The sequence below is a fragment of the Phyllostomus discolor genome, chromosome 11, assembly GCF_004126475.2.
Source record: "Phyllostomus discolor isolate MPI-MPIP mPhyDis1 chromosome 11, mPhyDis1.pri.v3, whole genome shotgun sequence".
Classification (NCBI taxonomy): Eukaryota; Metazoa; Chordata; class Mammalia; order Chiroptera; family Phyllostomidae; genus Phyllostomus; species Phyllostomus discolor.
In genome coordinates this window covers 53816172-53837312 of record NC_040913.2, presented here as the reverse complement: position 1 = coordinate 53837312, position 21141 = coordinate 53816172, and the positions used below count along the sequence as shown (strand labels likewise).

The following is a 21141-nucleotide window of genomic DNA, read 5'->3' as shown; positions in this document are numbered from 1 at the left end:
TTTTTAAATGTAGCAATCATTTCTTTTATGGCTTCTGGCTCTCAGTCATGCTTATAAAATTCTAGTCTTCTCCAAGATTTAAAAATAACTTCCTATGTGTTCTACTATTTCACAGATTCACAATGTCATTTTAATCATTATTTCAACATAAGGAATAAAGTTAATTTATACCTTGTTTTTTCCCAGATAGCCATTCATTTTATCAAACACAATATATCTACTCTTTTTTTAATCTACTTTTGTTAATGTCTAATTTTAGGCTCATTATTATTACATACAAAAAATGTTTTCTTGGAATTTTTTGATTTACCAATCCTTTTAAATCTCTCTTTAGGACCGGCTTTTATTTATTATTATTTATTTTCTGCTAAAGTATTTCTATAGCAATTCTTTCAGTGAAGGCCTATTTGTGGTCAACTGTTTTATTAATTTGAAAAAAGTATTTCACCTTTACTCTTAAAAGACAGCTTCTCTGGATATGTGATTCTATGTAAACAGTTAATTTCTCTCAGCAATTTAAAGGTATTATTTTGTCTTTGAGCTTCTATTTCTAATTTGTTTATTCTCTGCAGACGCACAAATCTTTTCTTCCTCTGGCTGATTTTTGTCATGGTTGATCTAGATGTGCATTTCTTTTTATTTATTCTGCTTGGAATACACTGTTTCCTTTATCTATGGACTCTTACCTTTCATCTGTTCTGTAAAACTCTTCGCTATTATATTTTTGTATATTTTATACTCTGTAACTAATACTTATAAATATCTGATATCTTGGTGGGAGGGGGTTAAATCTGCGGTTTATTGTGAACTTTTTTTATGGATTTCTGTTAATAGACAATTTCACTGATCTTAAATTATAGGAATCTTGCAGCTTAATTTGGGAAACTTTCCTTCAGACAATTTCTACTGGAATCTGCCAAGAATCAGAAGGCACTTACAAAGCAGAATGATTTTGCTCCCCATCAAGAATCTAGGCTTAACAGAGGAGGAAATTGAGGTTCAGCTCCCTCATTAATGATCTACGAGTTAGTCTCCCAATTGGTTGAAGATTTTATATAAGCATTGACCTAAAGGAGAATTTCAACCTTTCATGCTTGTGTTGTTTCCTGCTCTGGCCTCAGCTCACTTTTTGGCACAGGTGTAGTGGCGGGGGAGGGTCCTTGGATATGTTTCTTACCTATCTTGAGCTCAGTATTGCACCAACAAGTCTGGCACATAAAGGGCTGACTTGTTTATTCATTTATTCATTCAATAAATCTTTACTTAGCACTAATTATATGCTCTGCACAGTTCAAAACACCAGTGACACCACAGTGATTATAACAGAAAAATCTCTCTTTTCATGAGTATGTTTTCCCTTTGGGAAAGCAAACAATAAGCAAAACAAGTAAATAAAATATACAGTACATTAGATGGTGTTTAAGTGCTATTGAAAAAAATTAAGTATGGATGTGTATGTGGGGCAGAGAACATGTTATTTTAATGGAATGGTCAGAAAGATTTCACTGGGAAGATCGTGTTTTAGTAAAGACATGAAAGAACGAAGGGAGCTAGCCATGTAAATATTTGAGGGGTGAACATTTGATGTAGAGAGAAAAACAAGTTTAAAGGCCTTGAGGTGGGAACATGCTCGATATGTCTAAGGAATAGCAAAGTGGCCAGTATGGCTGGTGCAGAGCTCCAACAGGTGCTGCAGGGCCTTTTAAACCACTGTAAAGACTCTGGCTTTCACTCTGAGTAAAACAGGACATCACTGGAGGGTGGTGATCGGGAATAAAATGATCTGATTTATCTCTGACCAGTAAGAAACTGGAGGGAGGGAAAGAATGGTAACAACAATGGAGAGAGGGTTGCCCTTACACGCATCCTATGGCACACTCTGATTAAATTAAGAAAAATGCCATTAACCAAATGATAATTTAGAAATGCCAATTGTGAAGAGTACCCCGAAATTATTTTAATAAAATACTTTATAAAACAATTAATAAAAATCATGACAAAGGATTATAGAGTAGAAGTGCTAAGAAGCTTATAAACATTCACATGTTCTTTTTCTTGCCCTGACTGGTGTGGCTCAAAAGGCTGGGCTTCACCCCATACACCAAAGGTCACCAGTTTGATTCTTGGTTTGGGCACGTGCCTGGGTTGTTCGTTCCATCCCCAGATGGGGGGGGGGTTCTGTCCCCAGATGGGGTATGCATGAGAGGCACTGATGAATATTTCTCTCTGTCTTTCCCCTTTCCCTCTCTCTAAAAAACAAATAAATAAAAATAAATTTAAAATATATTCTTTTTTTAATTAGAAGAAGGCTGAAAGGTTGAGGGGGAAAGCGTAAGAAGCTGGGGAAGAGAAAACAATAGAAATCTGAGCTTTTTTTTTGTATTTCTGACAAGTCATTGTGGTTCTTATGAAAATTTTGTTAAAGAGCTGCTATGAAATGAAAAGCTACAAAATGTATCAACATTATGCAACTTAAAATGTTTGAGGATGAGTAATACTGGGACATTAAATTATTTTGAATATACCAAAAGGTTGAAATGATAACAATTCAGTTAAAATTAAATTGTTTAAAATTAAATATACATACAAATAAAAATTGTTTGGGAGTTATTCCACTCAACTTTGATATTTTGCCCACTGGGTTGTATACTGGGAATGGAGAATCTGAAAGAGTTGAGAGCATATAAGTGAAAAAAGATAACAGAACTAGAACTGTGCACCTATACCCATTCTGCACCAACCTATTGACACAGATAAGGGTGTGAACAATTCAGTTCTGAATGCTATGGTGACTTTCTAGAGACTACCAATTCTTAAAAATCATTTTCCTATTTGAAAATGTGAATTCAGGGTAACTTTTGAGGAGAGTGTTTTAAGGGCACATTCTATCTAAAGCTATTATTTAAACCCTTTCCATATCAGGGAGGATCACTCTGTAAAGTACATGATTGTCTAATCACTATGCTGTATACCTAAAACTAATGCAAAGTAACACTGAATATAAACTGTAATTGAAAAATTTAAAAAAAATCTTCCAAAGAAAATATAAAGACTATGATTGGAAGACTGAAGAACAGTTCAAATGTTTCACTCACTGTAGAATCCATCTGATTATATCTGGCAATATCTTTATGCAGTGTCCGTAGCATAATCATAGCCACCATTCCAGACAAGAAAAGGACAATGACCAGGGAATTCATAATGCTGTAGAAATAAGAATGTGAGAATTAATCTGTAGCTTAATCTTTGGAGCAGTGAAACTCATTTTTAAATTGTTTATTGAGTAACATTAAAACGGCATTTTTCAAAATCAAAATTTTACCTAAAGTTCAACAAATTCAATGAACTGCTATGTTCTGCTGTGTCCTTCTAGTGGATACTTTACATACTTATAATATAGTTTTGTGGTCTGTTGAGAACTAGAATTATTTTTGTACATGGTCAACATTATTAAATAACTACTGTGCCTACATCAGTGCAACTCAAGCAGCAAGAATCAACAAAGGGCTGATCTTTCTCTCAAGAAATTTACTGAAGAACAAATTTACTCAGTAAATTAATGAATATCAAAGGATAGTTGGCAAAGTATGAAAAGCAGAGTAACAGCACCATAAAACAGCTCTCTGGATAAAAGTGTGAAGAGTGAATAATAAATAAATAGTTGTAACACTAGCAACAGCTTGTTTATCGTGCACTCTTCCTTTCTAGGTAAAGTGCTCAAATGCTCTGTTCCACTGTCTCCTTTAATCTTCAGAACAGCCCCACAAGGCAGGTATTTCTAGATAAAGATATGAACTGTGTAAAATTGAGTGATATGGCCTGACTCATAACCAGTAACTTAAATCTAGGATTGAACCCATCTGATTCAAAAGGCTAGACTTTTGAATAACTGAGGATTAGAGAGTTAATTAGATGTTCAAAGGCACAAACAGTAGAATAAGTACAAAGCATAAAAAGCAGATTAATATGTAACCTTACCTAAACCACTGAATGTGGGTATGAGGCATAGATTCCAGAATATAGTCCCATCTAGATGCCCACCTGATCTTTTTATCTTCCTACAGACAAAACAAAACTCTTTAAACAAGCATTTCCTGATAAAGTATACTAAGAATCCAAAAATTTCCATTCTCAGCTTGATCTTCCATTAAGTCAACAAATGCATTTTCTCCTTATCATAACTTGGGTTAGCCATGAGATTCAGGGAGCTCCAATTTGCACAAGTCTCAGTAAAAATCAGGATAAGATTAAATAGTAAATAAAAAATAAAAGTTCCTAAAGATACCAGTCACTTGTTTTTTTTAAAAATCTTGCTTTGAATTTTAAATAGTAAGGGTTATTTCAGATGCCAAAAGTTAGGATTATATTTAATTTTTTCAGAAAACTGAGTGGAATAATTTACTTGCTTTGACACCATCTATCTACGCCTCTGAGACACATAACTAGGCCAGAGTCATTACCTGGGTACACTGAACATCTGGCAGGTGAACTCCCACTGAGCTTTTAATACCCAGAAAGAAATATATATTGTATACTGCTCTAGGCATACAAAATTACACACCATATAGAGATAGTTAAGTGTCACAACTATATTGGATTGCAAAAATAATTCATTAAAAATAGAGGTGGAATATTGCCTAAGATCCTCATAAAATAAACTTCTACTTTCATCTTTAAAAACTTCCCCATTAATAAAAACCCTTCCTTAAATTCCCTAAGAACCTATATAAATCATCTACCACCAGGAAATTCTCCATTAAGTTTATAGTCAAACTCAGATTTTGAAAATAGTGTTGTTTCCCCAAATGCTTGTAGCATCTATCTTTGGCAAATTTACACCATCTTCTATGCCTATTTGTCTTATATGTATCTCTTATGGCTTCATACTTAGTCAGGCTCAATTCTCCAGGTTCCTATCCTTCTCATTTAAATGAAGGTTTAGTTTCCTGTGTGATTGATTATGCTGCCTCATGAACTGACAAACTATTCCAAAAATCAGCTCATTAAAAGCTTATCTATTTGACAAACTTAATTGTTAATATTTTAATTAGCTTAAGTAGTATGAATTCAAAATCAATTTCTGAGTTACAGTAAAGATAAAAACAAACTCACCTCGAAGCTAACAGAATAAGTATAGGCAATTTTAATCTCCCCAGAAGCCTGGTTACTTATATCCATGGGGGGTCCAGAGCAGTCTGGTTTATCTATATGGGTATGTTTGAAACTGTGGGAAGAAACATTTTGGCAAGATGCTGATAAAGTAGTTTTAAAAAAATGGGGCAAAGTAAAGGTTAGAGATTTTGTACATAGTTCACAATGCTGCTAATCAAATGTGAAATTATTCATGTCACACTTAATAGTACAAACATTTACTTCATACAAATAAGGGGCTTAGTTATAAGAATCTGTACAAATTATTATTCAAAATTAGAAACAAACTTTGAAAACACTGCACTTAAAAAGCTTTAAATAATCTTTAAAAAAAAACACACACTGAGAGAGTTTAAATCAAATGTCATCTTATTATATTGCATGCATTTCTTTGCCACCAGTGAAAATGGCTAACTTCAACTGGCGGGCAGGTGGGAAAAGGTTGTGTGTCATGGACAAAAATAGAACGCTCAATCAAAAAAGGACCTCACAAATAACCGATAGGTACTTTCACTCCAAAAAAAATTGGCAAGCTAAAGAGATGCCCTTTTAAAGACTTGTCACATACTGGCATCTGATACCGCATGGAGACCTTCAAAATGACAGCACAATTCAGCTTTTTTGGGCCTCTGATGGGAAGTCTAGTTGCAAATATCTGAGGCAATGCTTTTCCATTGTACAAGGGAACTCTGTTCCAACTACCTCCCATTCTCCACTGCAAGCTGACATGGAAAAGTTGTCAAAACTTCCTGACTAAAAAACAAAACAAAAAGGCACCTTGGCTTGACTACTTTACCAGACAGAAAAAAAACCCATAACTCAGTAACAAATTATGCTAAAGGGAGTTTTAGTAAAATCAGTCCTGAAATGCCAGATTATATGCTAAACTAGTGATTAAGGAAAAAGTTAATTAGACCCAAAATATTTATTCTTTGGGTTTAAATTTCACTTATATTTATCTACTTTTTATGTTTATAAGTTAGTTACCTTTTAGGTTCAAGTTTAGCAGCCACTAATCTTGCTCCCATGGACCCCGTTTCAACAACATGGTAGTATATTTTGATGTCAACGTGGTTGAAGATGTAAAATGTATCTCTTTCATGGAATTCTGACTGTGGAACAGAACTTAAAATTAAAGGTAGAAAACTGGCTATATATGAGTCAAAACATTAAAAATTTTTAAAGTGAGTTACAATAAGTAGGAAATTACCACTTGGACAGGATTTTAATCCCTCCCAATAAAAATATTCAAGTTTTAAGCTTAAACTCTTTATAAACTAAAACTAATTGGCAGAGATACAAATTGTACTTCTTTAATGTTTTAATTCTTACATAAACTTATTAAGTACTTGTTAAAAAGAATACATCCAATATTTTCTAGCTTTTCACCACAATATAATTAACAAAATGAATTTAGAAATATTACATTATAAGTATCCAATAACCTAAGTTATTCACGTGTCCCTGGTCAACACTCACAAAAGCATTAATATAACCAATTTCATGATCAAGTTCATGCTAACTTCTACCAAGTCATATCACTAAGAGATTAAGTCAGGGTGACCTGATTATACAAAATTTAATTTAATATAAATCCCCAATTACTTTAATTACTATTTACATTAATGTCTTCACTTTATTATTCTGTTTTAAAGCACAAAATAATGGCCTCAAAGACAGATACCTTCTTTAAAAAGTATAAAACCAAATTTTTACAATATAATATTTTATAGACTTAAATTTTCAATACAAATTTCATGGACTTACAGTGAGGTATTTTTGGCACTGTACTATCTACATATTTTTATATATAAGATTTATGAATCTAACTTTTGACAGAATCAGAACATAAAAAGTCCTAGCCCTTGGCATAGTGCTTAGCATATATCATCAAACAGTCTCAGTAAATGGTGAATTAAATCTGAATTATTTTGTTCTAGAGTTAAATTTGTACACTGTTAATCTGACTTAGGTTAAGATCTACGTAGCTATACTTTTCAAAACATCTGAGTTGCATTCATTTGATGACTATGACAATTTCTGTCTGGTGAAGACTGAGTCCTTCTACCAAGAAGCCATATTTTGAAAAGAAGCAAAGAGTTTATCATAAACTTACACTGATAACACAAGCATCTTTAGCTCGGCCTTTATCTGTAATGTAACAGCCAATAGGAAATCCAGGATTACAGAACCTCTGACTGTCTTCAACATCATAACACCATGTTACAGGCATATTATCCACAATCCTACAGACGGAAATAAAAATCAAGTTAGAAATCACTAAAAATAAGTAAGAATTACTGCCCAAACATGTCATCACTTCATAAAATTTAAATGTCTATAAATACCTTAAGATGTCAAACTACAAAGAATTTTAATAAAATGTGGTATTTCACAAGTAATAGCATTATGCTAATATCTGATACACTGTAGTAAAGAAAAAACTTTACAGCTGAAACTATAAATGCATGTAGGAAAGAAAGTTCAGTTAATTTATTGCAATTGCAAATTTAACAATATCATTATCTAGACACCTAAGTATATTTTACTGTTAGCAGAACATTCAAAAGCTCTAAAATAGGTACAAAGCAATATATCTGGTACCTCAGGAAAAATTTATACAACAGTATAGAAGCAAATGTCATTTATTACTCAGGCAATTCAATAAAAAGGAGAATATAATTGAAGGATATAGGAAAATATCCAATGTAAGGGCCACGCCGAAAAGTGAAAATTATAGTATTATCTATTAAAATTGTGTAAATCCAACTTATATCTAAAAAAATACTGTGATAAAACTAGAGAAACAAATCTTACATATTCTATAGTTTTAAAAAAAGCTTTTTGCCCTGGCTGGCGTAGCTCAGTGGATTGAGCGCGGGCTGGGAACCAAAGTGTCCCAGGTTCGATTCCCAGCCAGGGTACAGTCCTGGGTTGCAGGCCATAACCCCCAGCAACCGCACATTGATGTTTCTCTCTCTCTTCCTCTCCCTCCCTCCCTCCCTCCCTTCCCTCTCTAAAAATAAATAAATAAAACTTAAAAAAAAAAAAAAAGCTTTTTAAACAAGAAGGGATAAAAGTAAAGAATAAAGTTCCGTAGCATTGTATAAAGTCCAAGTATGTGGTCTCCTATGACCAGAGCACACTGCAGGATACAAATAAAAAAAATTACTAAAAAATACTAGCTGTATTACAGTCAGAAGACAACACTCCAGGGCATGTTTTATTTGTTAATTAATGTATGCCTTAGGATGTAAAATTATGATTTTATATTCCCTCAAGGTGAACATTAATGACCTAATAAAACATGTCTTGTCACATTTAAATGCTATTTAATAGTACCTAATGTACCTAGTGTTAGAATCACCTATACTATTAAATCGCTTATTATTGTAACCAGCAGGCTAATGGTTTCCAAGAAAAAACTGTAAGATATTAGAAGCATTAAAGCAATGCTCTATAATATAAATAATTCAGATTTTCCTGGAGGCCTAAAGAACTGGTTAATTGCTTTAATTTCTTAGTGGATGAGCTTCAATCAATGAACATATACTATCAACATATTAAATATATTTATGCTATCATATCAAAGTACTGCATAAAACTTATAGTGCTAGTTACATAATGAGAAATTAAGTGGCAATTTAGGTTTTTTAAAAAGCAAGCATCCTAAATGTATCATTTATTTGATTACTTGACACAATAAACCTTTTCCTGGTAATAAAAAGAATGAAAACAAACCAACCAACCCATAAACCCCTAGAAATAAATGTATGAAAGTTTAAAGAACATAATTTTCAATTTCTGCTTTGCTTGCTAAATAAGGGAGTAGTAATTTGCATTTATAAAACAAAAAATATTAATATCATATTTTCAATCTGATACAGTGAGAAAAAGAGTATAAGTAGAGGACTCAAAAAGATAAAGATGACTAGCCCCAGGGTTTTACCATGAAGGACTCCTTTCCATTATTTCCCTCTAGCCTTCATGGATTCCATTTGAAAAGACATCTATCAATCAAACTTCATTTATTAATAACTCACTTTCCCAATAAATTAAATTTCCAGATTTTCTGATTAGAATAGAATAATCCATGCTGCTAAAAGACATTCAGAAAATTGCAACCAAAAACAAAGAAAAGTTGGCATCTAAGGTATTCTATGTAGCTTTAACCTAAGTAAATTTACATTATCTGTCAGGATTTTGAATTGCTAAAAATAGCACATATCCCCCTTTGCTTGCTTGGTGGGATTCACAGTTGGAATTCACTAGATTAGAAATCTTCAAGACCTCTGGCCAGTGTGGCTCAGCTGGTTGGAGCATTGGCCTTTAAATCAAAAGGTCACAGGTTCAATTGTCGGTCAAGGCACATACTTAGGTGGCAAATTCAGTCCCTGGTTGGGAGCTTGTAAGAGGCAACCAACTGATGTTTCTCTCCCTCCCTTTCCCATTCTCTTAAAAAAAAAAAAAAAAAAAAAAGAAAGAAAGAAAGTCAATAAACACATCCTTGGGTAAGGATTTAAAAAAAAATCTTCAAAGACTCTTTTCTGTTTAAGAAGCTATGGCCCAGTGATTCTATGATACTAAGAAAATTTAAGTGGTCTGATAACTAGTCAAAGATTTATACTTTTATAAAATGTCACAAAGATTTGGAAACACAGGCAAGAAATATAATCAGAAACCATGTAGAGCAGTAGTCTGGTGCCCAGCCTTTTTGGCATCACGAACTGGTTTCAAGGAAGATAGTGGGTTCAGGTGAGCTTCACTGTCTTACCCCTCTGCTGTGGATGAATGGGGGAAGAGAGCTGCAGGGCAACAGGAGGCGGAGCTCAGGGGAGCTCAGGTTCCTAACAGGCCTGGTTTCTAACAGGCTGTGGACCATTATAAGCCTCTGGTGCTGGTATCAATACACTAGTCAGTTTCAAATCTAGAAGTAACTTAGGTTACTGATGTAGTAAGCCAGGAAGTTCCTCAAATTATGTTCTAAAGTCACAAATAAGAATTAAAAGTATTCATCAACTTAGAAAAAAATTAACTATTAGGCTGGTGTAGCTTAGTGGATTGAGCACCAGCCTGCGAACAAAAGGGTCTCCAGTTCTATTCCCAGGCAGGGCACATGCCTGGGTTATGAGCCAGGTCCCCATTAGGGGGTGCCCAAGAGGCACCCACACTGATGTTTTTCTCCCTCTTTTCTCCCTCCCTTCCCCTCTCTAAAAATAAATAAATAAAACCTTTAAAAATTAACTATTAAATTTTTATTTTCTATTCTATTCTCTATGATGATAATAAGTTGGTACATTAATATTCAGTCATTTTAATCATTCAAAAGATAGTATGGTTAAAATGAGGAAAAATTATAGTTCATTCATGCCATAAAATGCTATATAACCATAAAAAGAATGAGGTAGATATTGATCTACAGACATTTTTTACATGGAAAAATGCCAATATTTTCTTAAATGAATGAGCAAGTTGCAGAATAATGTATATAATATTTTGATTGCATTATTTAAAAAATGTACACACCTTTTCATATACCTGCATATATATAGAAAACCTGGAAACATATACAATAACAGCGCCACCTGAGGAACAGAGGAGACTTTTATTTTTTATTTAATATTTTTCTACACTGCTTAAGTTAGAAAATGAATACACTCTCCCCGACATATCTCACTGCAAAGGTTAACAAGACATGCTGCATTCATAATAAAATTCCATAATAGAACACTACTTTTTTAGATCTTTTATTTTTATTTTAAGATTTTATTTATTTGTTTTTAGAGAGAGGGGGAGGGAGGGAGAAAGAGTGGAAGAGAAACATCAATGTGCAATTGCCTCTCTTGCACATCCCCTACTGGGGATCTGACATACAACATGGGCATGTGCCCTGACCGGCGCTCAATCTACTGAGCCACACCAGCCAGGGCATATTTTAAAGGTTAATGCTTTTTTATCCCTATCAACTCTGTCATCTGTGCTCAAAATCAAGTTACACAGTAAAAACTTTCTGAAATAAGTCAAAGACAGAAATATACTCAACTCAGAGTTCAAATAAATTCATCAAAGTGAATCAACACTTTCCAAAGTGTGTAATGAACTGACTTAAAGACTAAAGCCCACTGCCTGGAATTACCAGACTTGTGATTTGTAATATGGCTTAGATTTTTTTGTTAATGAATTCAGAATTGAAATCATAAACTTTTTAGATTCAACTACAAAATCATTATCCATCAGCACCTTTCCAGTTTATATTTTGGGAAGAATAGTTTAAGTTTGCAACTGACACACCTATCAAATTGTTTAATAAACTGTACTAATGCTTTCTAACTTTGTAAGCTATTTCAAATTATTCATTCTTTTTTGTTATTAAGCATCTTGGCATCAAAATAATACCTATCCTAACTGCATCATAAATTAGTTAAAAATATTTCTAAGTACTTCACTGTGAGGAAGTTACTGAAGAGCTGCTTCTATTAACAGTAGGAGCAAGAATCTATCTAAACAATATTCTAAGAGAGGATAGAAGAGATAGCTAAAAATTACCTGCAGGCCTTAAGGGCCATTCTTTCCTTCGATCAACAAATAAGCAGCTGTTAGAGAAAATGGAAGTGAATGGGCTAATATGTAAATGCAAGAACTGAGTCTTAAATCTGATTTTGAAGGCTGTAAGGACAGATTTGAAGCCAAGAGAAAACACTAAGGGAAATTTCAATTACTTATAAATAAACAAATATATCCCAAGTTATATCAAATCAGCAATTAAGTAATATTCTCATAGTAGCTTAGAGGAAAAAAGCTCTTGTCTTAACAGAAACCAAAGAAATGAGACAGAGGAGAATTTCAAGTTCCTGTTTGCACTAAGGGTCACATAAAGAAAAATGTGACACAAGCACAATGTGCAAGTTCCTTCCTTCTAATAGAGCTCTTCTATGAGAAACTCATTCTGTGTGGTTCAGGTATGTACCACCCGGGAATCAGAATGAATCCCCCTAATCACAGACTAGTACATGAATGGATATCTGACCAAAGGTGGCCCCTCTTTATGACTTTTTTAATCTGTGTATATGGAAAGGAGGAGGCAAAAGAACTGAGGGGGGAAAAGAAGATGAGTTATTCCAATCATATTATTTGAGCCACAGGATCTGGTCATGTCCAAACTGAGATCTATGGTTCCTAACCTCTCTGAGCGTGGGCAAATGAGTCAATCTGAGATACTGATGGGACAAACATTCAAAAAGAAGTTCATGAAGATAGTCATCCTGTTCACCAGCTGCAGCACCTTATACTTTTTAGAAGAGGCAAAACATGTAAACCACAAACCCACATATAACAGAGACATCTGTTGGCAAACATACAGAAAAATAACAACTGTTGTATTTGAAAAGTTGGGTTTCAATAGTTCACATACTGTATAATAAGTAAATACTACTTTGGAAGCAGAAATGCTATTTAAATGCTTTTGATTATGACACAAACTGGTAAAAACCTTGTTAATATTATACCATGTTTATAAAATAAAAAACAGGATACATAAAATAGAAATATTTTATTTAAAGTAGATGCTATTTATCAAACATCAAACAAAAGTTAAATTTGGTTTCCTAATGGTCTTTCTCATGGTGTACAAATACAAAATAACAATATTTTTCTAGAAGATTGATCCAGGTACTTTCCCCAAAGCATATATATGTTCATGTCAATTATATATGAAAAAAGAGAAGTGCTCTATGTATCAAAACAAGTACCAGATATTAAAGTAATCTAAGCAACAATTAAGAGAGAATAATTCAAGCTGTCAACTTCAGCAATCCTCTTTCAAGAAAAAGTCACTTTCATATTTCTAATAATAAAAAAAATTAAACCAACTAATATGTTATACTTTACAGAGCCAATGAAATAAGTTATACATTCAGTGAAACATGGTTTCATCTTGAAAAGGAAGAGGTCAAAAATCCAAAATCTCCGTATCTTACCAGTGATGTTGATAATTCAGCAGCATGCTTTTTTTCAAGAATTCTAACTTTTGTTTGTCTTCAGCTTTCTCTGTATGGTATACTTTTGTACAAACAAGTTTACAGGTCTCCTCCTTATTAAATGTAAACTGTATTAAAATAAAGTGGAAAGCAAATTAAGTAAAAATATCCAGAGTTAAAATACTGGTCTCATTAATTACTTTAATGTATTAATATTGATAATAACATTTAAAAATTTGTCATAGCTCAATCAAATTTAAAGTCACTGTTTCTCTAAAACCTTATCCTCTAATTAATATCACCCCAATAAATTCAACAAAAAATGTTTAATTAAAAAAATTATCTTCCTTTTAGATAAGCAACAGTTTTTATTTTTGTCTTTTAGTATTTTAGTCAACCTACCTTCTAAATGTAAATGAGTCCTATAAGGCAAACAAATAAAACCTACATGCAGAATAAAATAGATCAGTTTTTCTATATTGATGTCTCCTGACAATGATTTAGAAATTATAGATTTGAAGGCTTTCTATTGTAGTAATAAGCAGACAAGTGTTTATGTACCTATATTCATCAGGTGGATATATGTTTAGTGTCCCCTCCAGTCAGGTAATGGAGATTCAACAATGAATAATATGAACTGTGATGTTACAAGTCAAATTTGGATGTCTAAAATCAGGATAAACATGGTTTTTTTACTCACATTTGAAATAATTTGCTAATTTTGGGGATCTAAAGTTGAAACAAAAATTGACTTACTAATCAACTTACTAATAAAGTTGAAACAAAAACTGATTAATTTTTTAAAATCAAAGTTTAAAAACTCCTAGCCCTGGCTGGCATAGCTCAGTGGACTGAGCGTGGGCTGCAAACCAAAGTGTTGCAGGTTTGATTCCCAGTCAGGGTACATGCCTGGGTTGCAGGTTATGACCCCCAGCAACCACACATTGATGTTTCTCTCTCTCTCTCTCTCTCCCTCCCTCCCTTCCCTCTCTAAAAATAAATAAATAAAATCTTAAAAAAAAACAACAAAAAACTCCTTAAGGATTCATCAGTTTTAGAGTCTAGGATTTATTTCATGTGTATAAAAATAATGATATTCACAACATTTATATAATGTAGGTTTATTTTATCAAGACTCACTTAGGTCTTAATTTAAAAAATATATTTCCTCGTATTCTAAAGGCTGTAACTTACTAAAATAACTACATAGAGTTCATAATTGTTTACATTAAAAAAATCTAAATTTCATTACAGGGGGTAAAAAAATCTACATATGTTTCACTTCTAGGTAGACCATCCTTTTATACATAACTTATTAAAATCCCTACACTAGTTTCTGTGCACCCACTGACAAACTTTTCCAGTGTGGCCCACTGCTGCCACTTATCAGCCAAGAGTTTCATTCTGGTTGCATTACTAGTTCTGTAAATATACAATATTTGCACAATTACTTAATATTTTTAACCTTATATAAACCTTACAGGTTCCTTTTTAAAGAATGGAAATGAAAAAACAACAGTATACATCGTAAGGAAACAGAGGGATAGGTGTCAAACTTAAATTAAGCAGAAACAGGCATTGCAAGTTATGCCAAAAGTGGCATATCTTATACCTCAATCCAGTGCTCACTGGGTTTAGGCAAGTCAATTGTGTGTTTAATCATGAAGGAAAATAAATCCAAAGATGACATTTAGTCATGATAATTAATACTTATTTATTACCTCATGTAATCTTCCCAACAATGCTAAGAGGTAGTTTCTTTATTGAATCCTCATCATCCTGACCTATTAACACAGAGTACTCCAAGGCTCAGTACTTGTAATTCTCTTCATTATCTGTACCCACTCTTTTGGGGATCTCCTCAATTCCTGGTTTTAAATACCATCTATACACTGATACTAGGCTGAACCCCTCCTCCAAACTCCAGACACATATATTCAACTGTTAACTCAACACCTAATGTACGTACACCTCATACTTACTACGTTCAAAACTGTTTCCCTTCCCCTCACACCTGCTCATTCCACAGGCTTTCCCATCCTAGAAAACAGAAACTCCAACACCCACCCCCCAATCTCATCCCTCAGCAAATTCTGGTGGACTTACCTTCAAAATATAGCCAGTTTCTTAGATTCTGAACACTTCACAACCTCTACCCCTCTGCATCCATAAGCTGAGCCATTATCAGGTCATATATATCTTAATGATTTCAAGCGCCTCCTAAGGGGTCTCCTGGCTTCTCTTCTCTCCCACAATCTATTCTCAACACAACCACTCTAGTGATCCTGTTAAATCTAAGCTGACTCAAAACTCTCCAATGCTAACTATCTCTCTCTGATGTACAGCCAAAGTCTTTACAGCAGCCTATGAGCCACTATATGATGTAGTCCTATTACTTCTTTGCTATAATTTCCTATTATTCTCTATCTTGCTCACTTGCTCAAGTTGTACCAACTTTTTCCTGTACCTTGAATACACAAGGCAAGCTCACATCTGGGGATCTTGGCATTTGCTGCTCTCCTTATCTAGAACACCTTCCCCTCAGATATTCACATAGCTCACTCCCTTATGTGCTTCAGGATTTTTGCTCAAATCTCACCTTAGTGAGACTTTCTCTGGCCTGTTTAAAATTACAAATTCTCCAACTACCTTCTCTGATTTATTTCCAATAGTTTTTTTACATGAGCAATTAATACACTATATATTTTAGTAATCATTTTGTTTCCTTCTCACCATTGGGATATAAGATCCACAACGGCAGAGATTTTTGTCTTGTTCACTGCTATATCCCATACCTACCACAGTCCCTGGCACATGAAAGGCATTCAACAGATGTGTCAACTAGTGAATGATTGAATATGAGTGGTTAGGCCTGAGAGTTTATGATCCTATGAAATGTGGCTCCAGCTTCACATACCACATTCAATGTCTTACACTGTTGTTTTCTGACCTCTGCTGAAATCGTAGATAAAAGATGACAAAGCAGATTTGGGGTTTTGTTTTATTGCTTGGAGTTATCACTGCTTTTACTGTAGATCTAAAACAAGGCAAAATTCTTTGAAAATAAAGGACAAAAGAATCAATACCACTTGTCTTTAACCTTTGGCATTTTAATTATGATCTCTTGGTGTGAGCCTCTTTGGACTCATCTTGTTTCGGACTCTCTGAGCATCCTACGCTTATATGTCTATTTCCTTCACCAAGTTAGGGAAGACAAAGAGAGAATGTTAAAATAAGCAAAAGAAAATCAGTTAGTTACCTACAAGGGAACTCCCTTAAGACTGTCAGCTGATTTCTCAACAGAAACTCTGCAGGTTAGAAGGGATTGGCAAGATATATTCCAAATGAAAAAAGCAAGGACCTACAACCAAGATAACTCTACCCAGCAAAGCTATCATTTTGAATTGAAGGACAAAGACCTTCCCAGACAAAAAATGCTAAAGGAGTTCATCAGCACCAAACCAGTATTATATGAAATGTTAAAGGGTCTTCTTTAAGAAGAAGATAAAAACTATAAACAATAAAATGGCAATAAACACATATCTATGAACAACTTAATCTAAAAAACAAAATAAATAAGCAACACAGAAACAGAATCACAGATACAAAATACATTTTGATGGTTGCCAGATGGGAAGGTAGTTGGGGCCATAGGTGAAAAAGGTGAAGGGATTAAGTACAAATTGGTAGTTTCAAAATAGTCATGGCGATATAAAGTACAGCATAGGGAATACAGTAGCCAAAAAAACTATATAAGGGATGACTCATGGACACAGACAACAGTGTGGGGATTGTCTGAGGGAGTGGGGGTGGGCAGGATGGAAGGGAGCAAAGGGGGAAAATTGGGACAACTATAGTAGTATAAATAAAATATAATTAACAAAGAATCAATACTAAAATTAACACTGAATCAACATCGAAAAGTCAATACATTTATGGCTGGCTTAGAGAAAAATCTGATCTCTTAGCCCCGTGTTTTGATTTACCTATGCCTTAGTCTTAAGAAATGCCTGCTCTGTCTCTTTAAATATAGGGCTTAAAGAATTTGTTTTAGCACAACCTTGATCCTAAAAAATTCTAGAAAACTCATGGAAAATGTTAGGTGGGTATCTTTTTCCATTTTAAAATACTTCTCCTGATCTATTTTACTTCAACTTCTAGGACAAAACTAAATCTAAAAAGCACTAGGCCTAAAAGAATCTTTTGCATGAACAAGGCATGGTCTTTACACATAAACAAATGTACCCTGAATGGGATCCCACTAAGGAAGTAATTTGCCTTTAAAGTCTGCCCAAAAGGGACAAAACTTCTCTATGGGTTTGAATAGAGAAGTTTGCTGGTCTTCCATGTTGACTGCTGTTAAGGGCTGTTTACTACCAGAGACTGGCTGCCACTCAAATTCACTGGTGTTACTAATGTTCTTTCTCCCTTCCGTCATTTCTTGAGGCCAAGAGATAAACGGAAAGACAGGGCTGAGGGACCACAGGAGTATTTTTAAGTTAACCATACTACTTAATAAATATGCCTGAAAGTTACCCTCCTCTATGAAAGAGAATGCAATGAGTTCTAAAGTAATCTTTGAAAATATCATATCAAGGAGATGTTACACAATTAATATGCTTGCCCTACTCAGTACTACCTATGTGCACATACTTTGAGTTCCATCTTTCCCAGGGACTTCATCCCATTAGGCCTTCAAATCTGTTGTCTTTATAAAATTTTAAAAATTACTATCATCTTTAAGGTAGAAAGTCTCAAATAAGAATATCTTAAGAGGACATACTTTTAGTTTAAAACTGTAAACTTGCAGTGGATTAAATGTACATAATTATGGGTCTTTTCTCCCAGAGCTTCAGAAGTAGGTATAGTGCAAGAGGGAATTAAGAGGCCCAATGGGACTAATGTAAGCTTGGGGATTTGTTAGACAGATGTTCACAGTAATCAGGTGCCAAGAGAGACAGATGAGGGTGCTTAGTGAGAAAGCAGGGAAGGCAGCTAACCATTGAGTCTAAACCACAGAGGAGAAGAATGTGAAGCCAAGAGAGGAAGCTGTCAGACTGGGGTCAAGCCATTAAAAGGAGTGCACATTTGAAGAGATGCCCAATGTAGAAAACTCAAGGAAAAATGCACTGTGCAGAACATCTCTCATTTTATTTATATATACTTTTAAGTGTATGGAAAATGTCAGGAAAGAAAAACTGAGAAAGTGATGTGAAACTGGGGGAAGAGCAGGATACTTAGTTTTCATTTTATGTTCTTCTGTACTGTTTATTTTATTATATGGTTATACAGTATTATTGTAAACCAGCTTAATTTTTCTAAAAGAGACCATTATTCTTTGTGTAGCAGCAGAACAGATATAAAATAAGCCAGGGCCCCTGGCTGGCGTAGCTCAGTGGATTGAGCGTGGGCTGGGAACCAAAGTGTCCCAGGTTCAATTCCCAGCCAGGGTACATTCCTGGGTTGCAGGCCATAACCCCCAGCAACCGCACATTGATGTCTCTCTCTCTCTCTCTATCTCCTTCATTTCCATCTCTAAAAATAAATAAATAAAATATTAAAAAAAAAAAAATAAGCCAGGGAATATGCAATGCAGAAGAATAAAAGGCTTAGAAGATACTATTATAGATTTAAAGGATAGAATAATTTAGCTTAGATTACTTTAACTGATGTCCTAAAAGTATGTCAAAGATGTTCCAAATACAATTTCAATGTTCAAAATAAAAAGGTTAGCTTCCCAAGAAATCAATGAAGAAGTCAAAGTACTGCTGTATTTGCTAACACAGAAAGTCTATGAACACTGTGCACAAAGACGGGAAGGAGGTGTGGAGCAGCTGGGTCAACTTTTCATGACTACAGGCTTGTTTCTACGTCCCTGCGTAAGGTGAGGCGCGGGGGGAGGGGGGGGGTCTGAGCACTTTCCTTTAGGCTATCACCTTATCATTTGTAATACTGGTTGTATGAATGTTTGTTAAGACAAACTTATCATGACATATCCTGAGAAGGAAGAGATCCTTCTAAACTGTAACTTAAGAAACTATTCCAAAATGCAAAAGAGAAATGAATTCCTCTTTAGCTATGAGAGCCCAGTTATCTCTGGATTTTCTATAAGGAAAAAAAATGCGATTAAATAACATATAACAGTAAATACAAACCTTATATGGTGAAGGTTCAATTCTTTCTCCAAATAATACCTGACCAAGATTTTCAGATGGGCGTTTACCTTTAGATGCTTGGCAAAAGTCAAACCTGAGGGAAAAGATATTTAAGTTTTTAAAGATAAAAGGAAACAATGAAATGAACTCCTAGGCAATCCTGAGGGCAGATTAGGTACTAATCATTACAGTACCTCCAACAGATGAGTAAGAAATATATTCATACTCCAAGTTCCAGGTACCAAAATCAACCCAAAACAAAAATCCCAAAACATCTGCAAATTATGCTTTAGAATGTTTTGATTTCTAAACAATACTTTTATTGAGATGTAAATTACAGGATTTTTTAAAATGATACATTATAAATTATTTTTGTCTATTTCAATAATAAAAGAATTTACATCCTTATTCTTCAAGTGAATTTTACATAACTTATTTCCTTTTGTCATAACTTTCTAATACAAAGCTTTACTTAATAAATATATGTTAATTTTCCGTGGGTTTCTGTCTCATCCGGATACACTGGACAACACATCCTAATGTGAGAAGCATGGCTAGGCAGACCCTCTGTGAATGGAGTGGTGAAAAAGTCATCACCAGTCAACCTTAAGCTTCTCTCTGTGTTAATTCCTTTGTATTACTAACCAGATTTTAATAAAGTTTTATTCAAACATTACAGCCTATTTTTAGCTTTGCTATTAAAAAACAGCCTGGCTGGCATAGCTCAGTGGATTGAGCGCGGGCTGCGAACCAAAGCGTCGCAGGTTCGATTCCCAGTCAGGGCACATGCCTGGGTTGCAGGCCATGACCCCCAGCAACCGCACATTGATGTTTCTCTGTCTCTCTCTTTCTCCCTCCCTTCCCTCTCTAAAAAAAAAATAAATAAATCTTAAAAAACAAAACAAAACAACGACAACAAAAAAACTAAGAGGCAGTTCTGTGTTCACTCTGGAATAATATGGGAGTACTTCATACCAGCATTGTGATGGCTACAGATTAGTTAGATTCTTAAGAGCAAGATGGTAAAAAACTGGGACTAGGAGGGCCCCAAATGAAGACTCTCCATCTATACTGGATATGAGAGATCCATTGAGTTTTCCCAGGAATATCCATAAAAATTTAAGGAGAAATGTTTATTTACATAGTAAAACAAAGAAAAACAAGAAAAAGCATTCAAGTATCCAATAGTTTAATATAAATTATGGTTCACCTATTCATAAATTTGTACTCTTTTCTCATAAAAATTTAAGCATGTAAATCTTATAGTATAGTCTTACTTTTTTGTGTACTTTTTTCCTACAGTAAACAAGTATTTTTTTTCTAAACTCTTAGATACCAGAGAAATTTAGAAGCCAACAAAAATTTAAGAACTATGTTTTACACACCATATGGTATACAACAATCAAATGAATACAGGATATTAATGCAACATTTTTATAATACAAAAAATAGAAATAATCAAATGTTCGGAAATAGAGAATCAATAAAATAAATGATACATGGACTATATACAATCTCCACAAAGGAATAAAAAACAGCTACTAAAAAGACTGAGGCAGTTGTGTATAACATGAAAAGATACCCACAACAGATTCAGTGAGAAAACCAAGATGCAAATCATATGTAATAGTATGAATCTATTTCATTTAAAATATATTAGTAAATGGGGTTATGCACTTTAGACTATGCAGATAAAAATATAGGAGCAGATATTAAGTAATTATTTCTGAGAACCAATTATGTGGCACATAAGGATTTTCTTTAAAAATGTGTGGGCTTTTATTATTAAAAAATTTAAAGAAAACAAAATGTTTTTTTATCCAGTTGAAAAAGGAAATCCATTGTTTTAGTTCATGCTT

General features: G+C 33.9%; 1 protein-coding gene across 3 annotated transcripts in view; it reads right to left on the bottom strand.

The window, feature by feature from the left end:
- TM9SF2 (transmembrane 9 superfamily member 2) overlaps positions 1-21141 on the bottom strand; it is an 84293-nt gene that overhangs the window by 34766 nt on the left and 28386 nt on the right. For all 3 annotated transcript variants that reach the window (XR_004899896.1, XM_028526298.2, XM_036011409.1), the window contains exons 3-9: positions 19283-19376; positions 13128-13255; positions 7268-7397; positions 6139-6263; positions 5113-5224; positions 3979-4058; positions 3096-3204 (exon numbers count right to left, since the gene is read on the bottom strand). Coding sequence is in view for 2 of the 3 variants with exons in the window: in XM_028526298.2 (XP_028382099.1) it covers positions 3096-3204; positions 3979-4058; positions 5113-5224; positions 6139-6263; positions 7268-7397; positions 13128-13255; positions 19283-19376 (778 nt within the window). In the remaining variant the exon portion in view is untranslated. The remainder of the gene's footprint in view (positions 1-3095; positions 3205-3978; positions 4059-5112; positions 5225-6138; positions 6264-7267; positions 7398-13127; positions 13256-19282; positions 19377-21141) is intronic.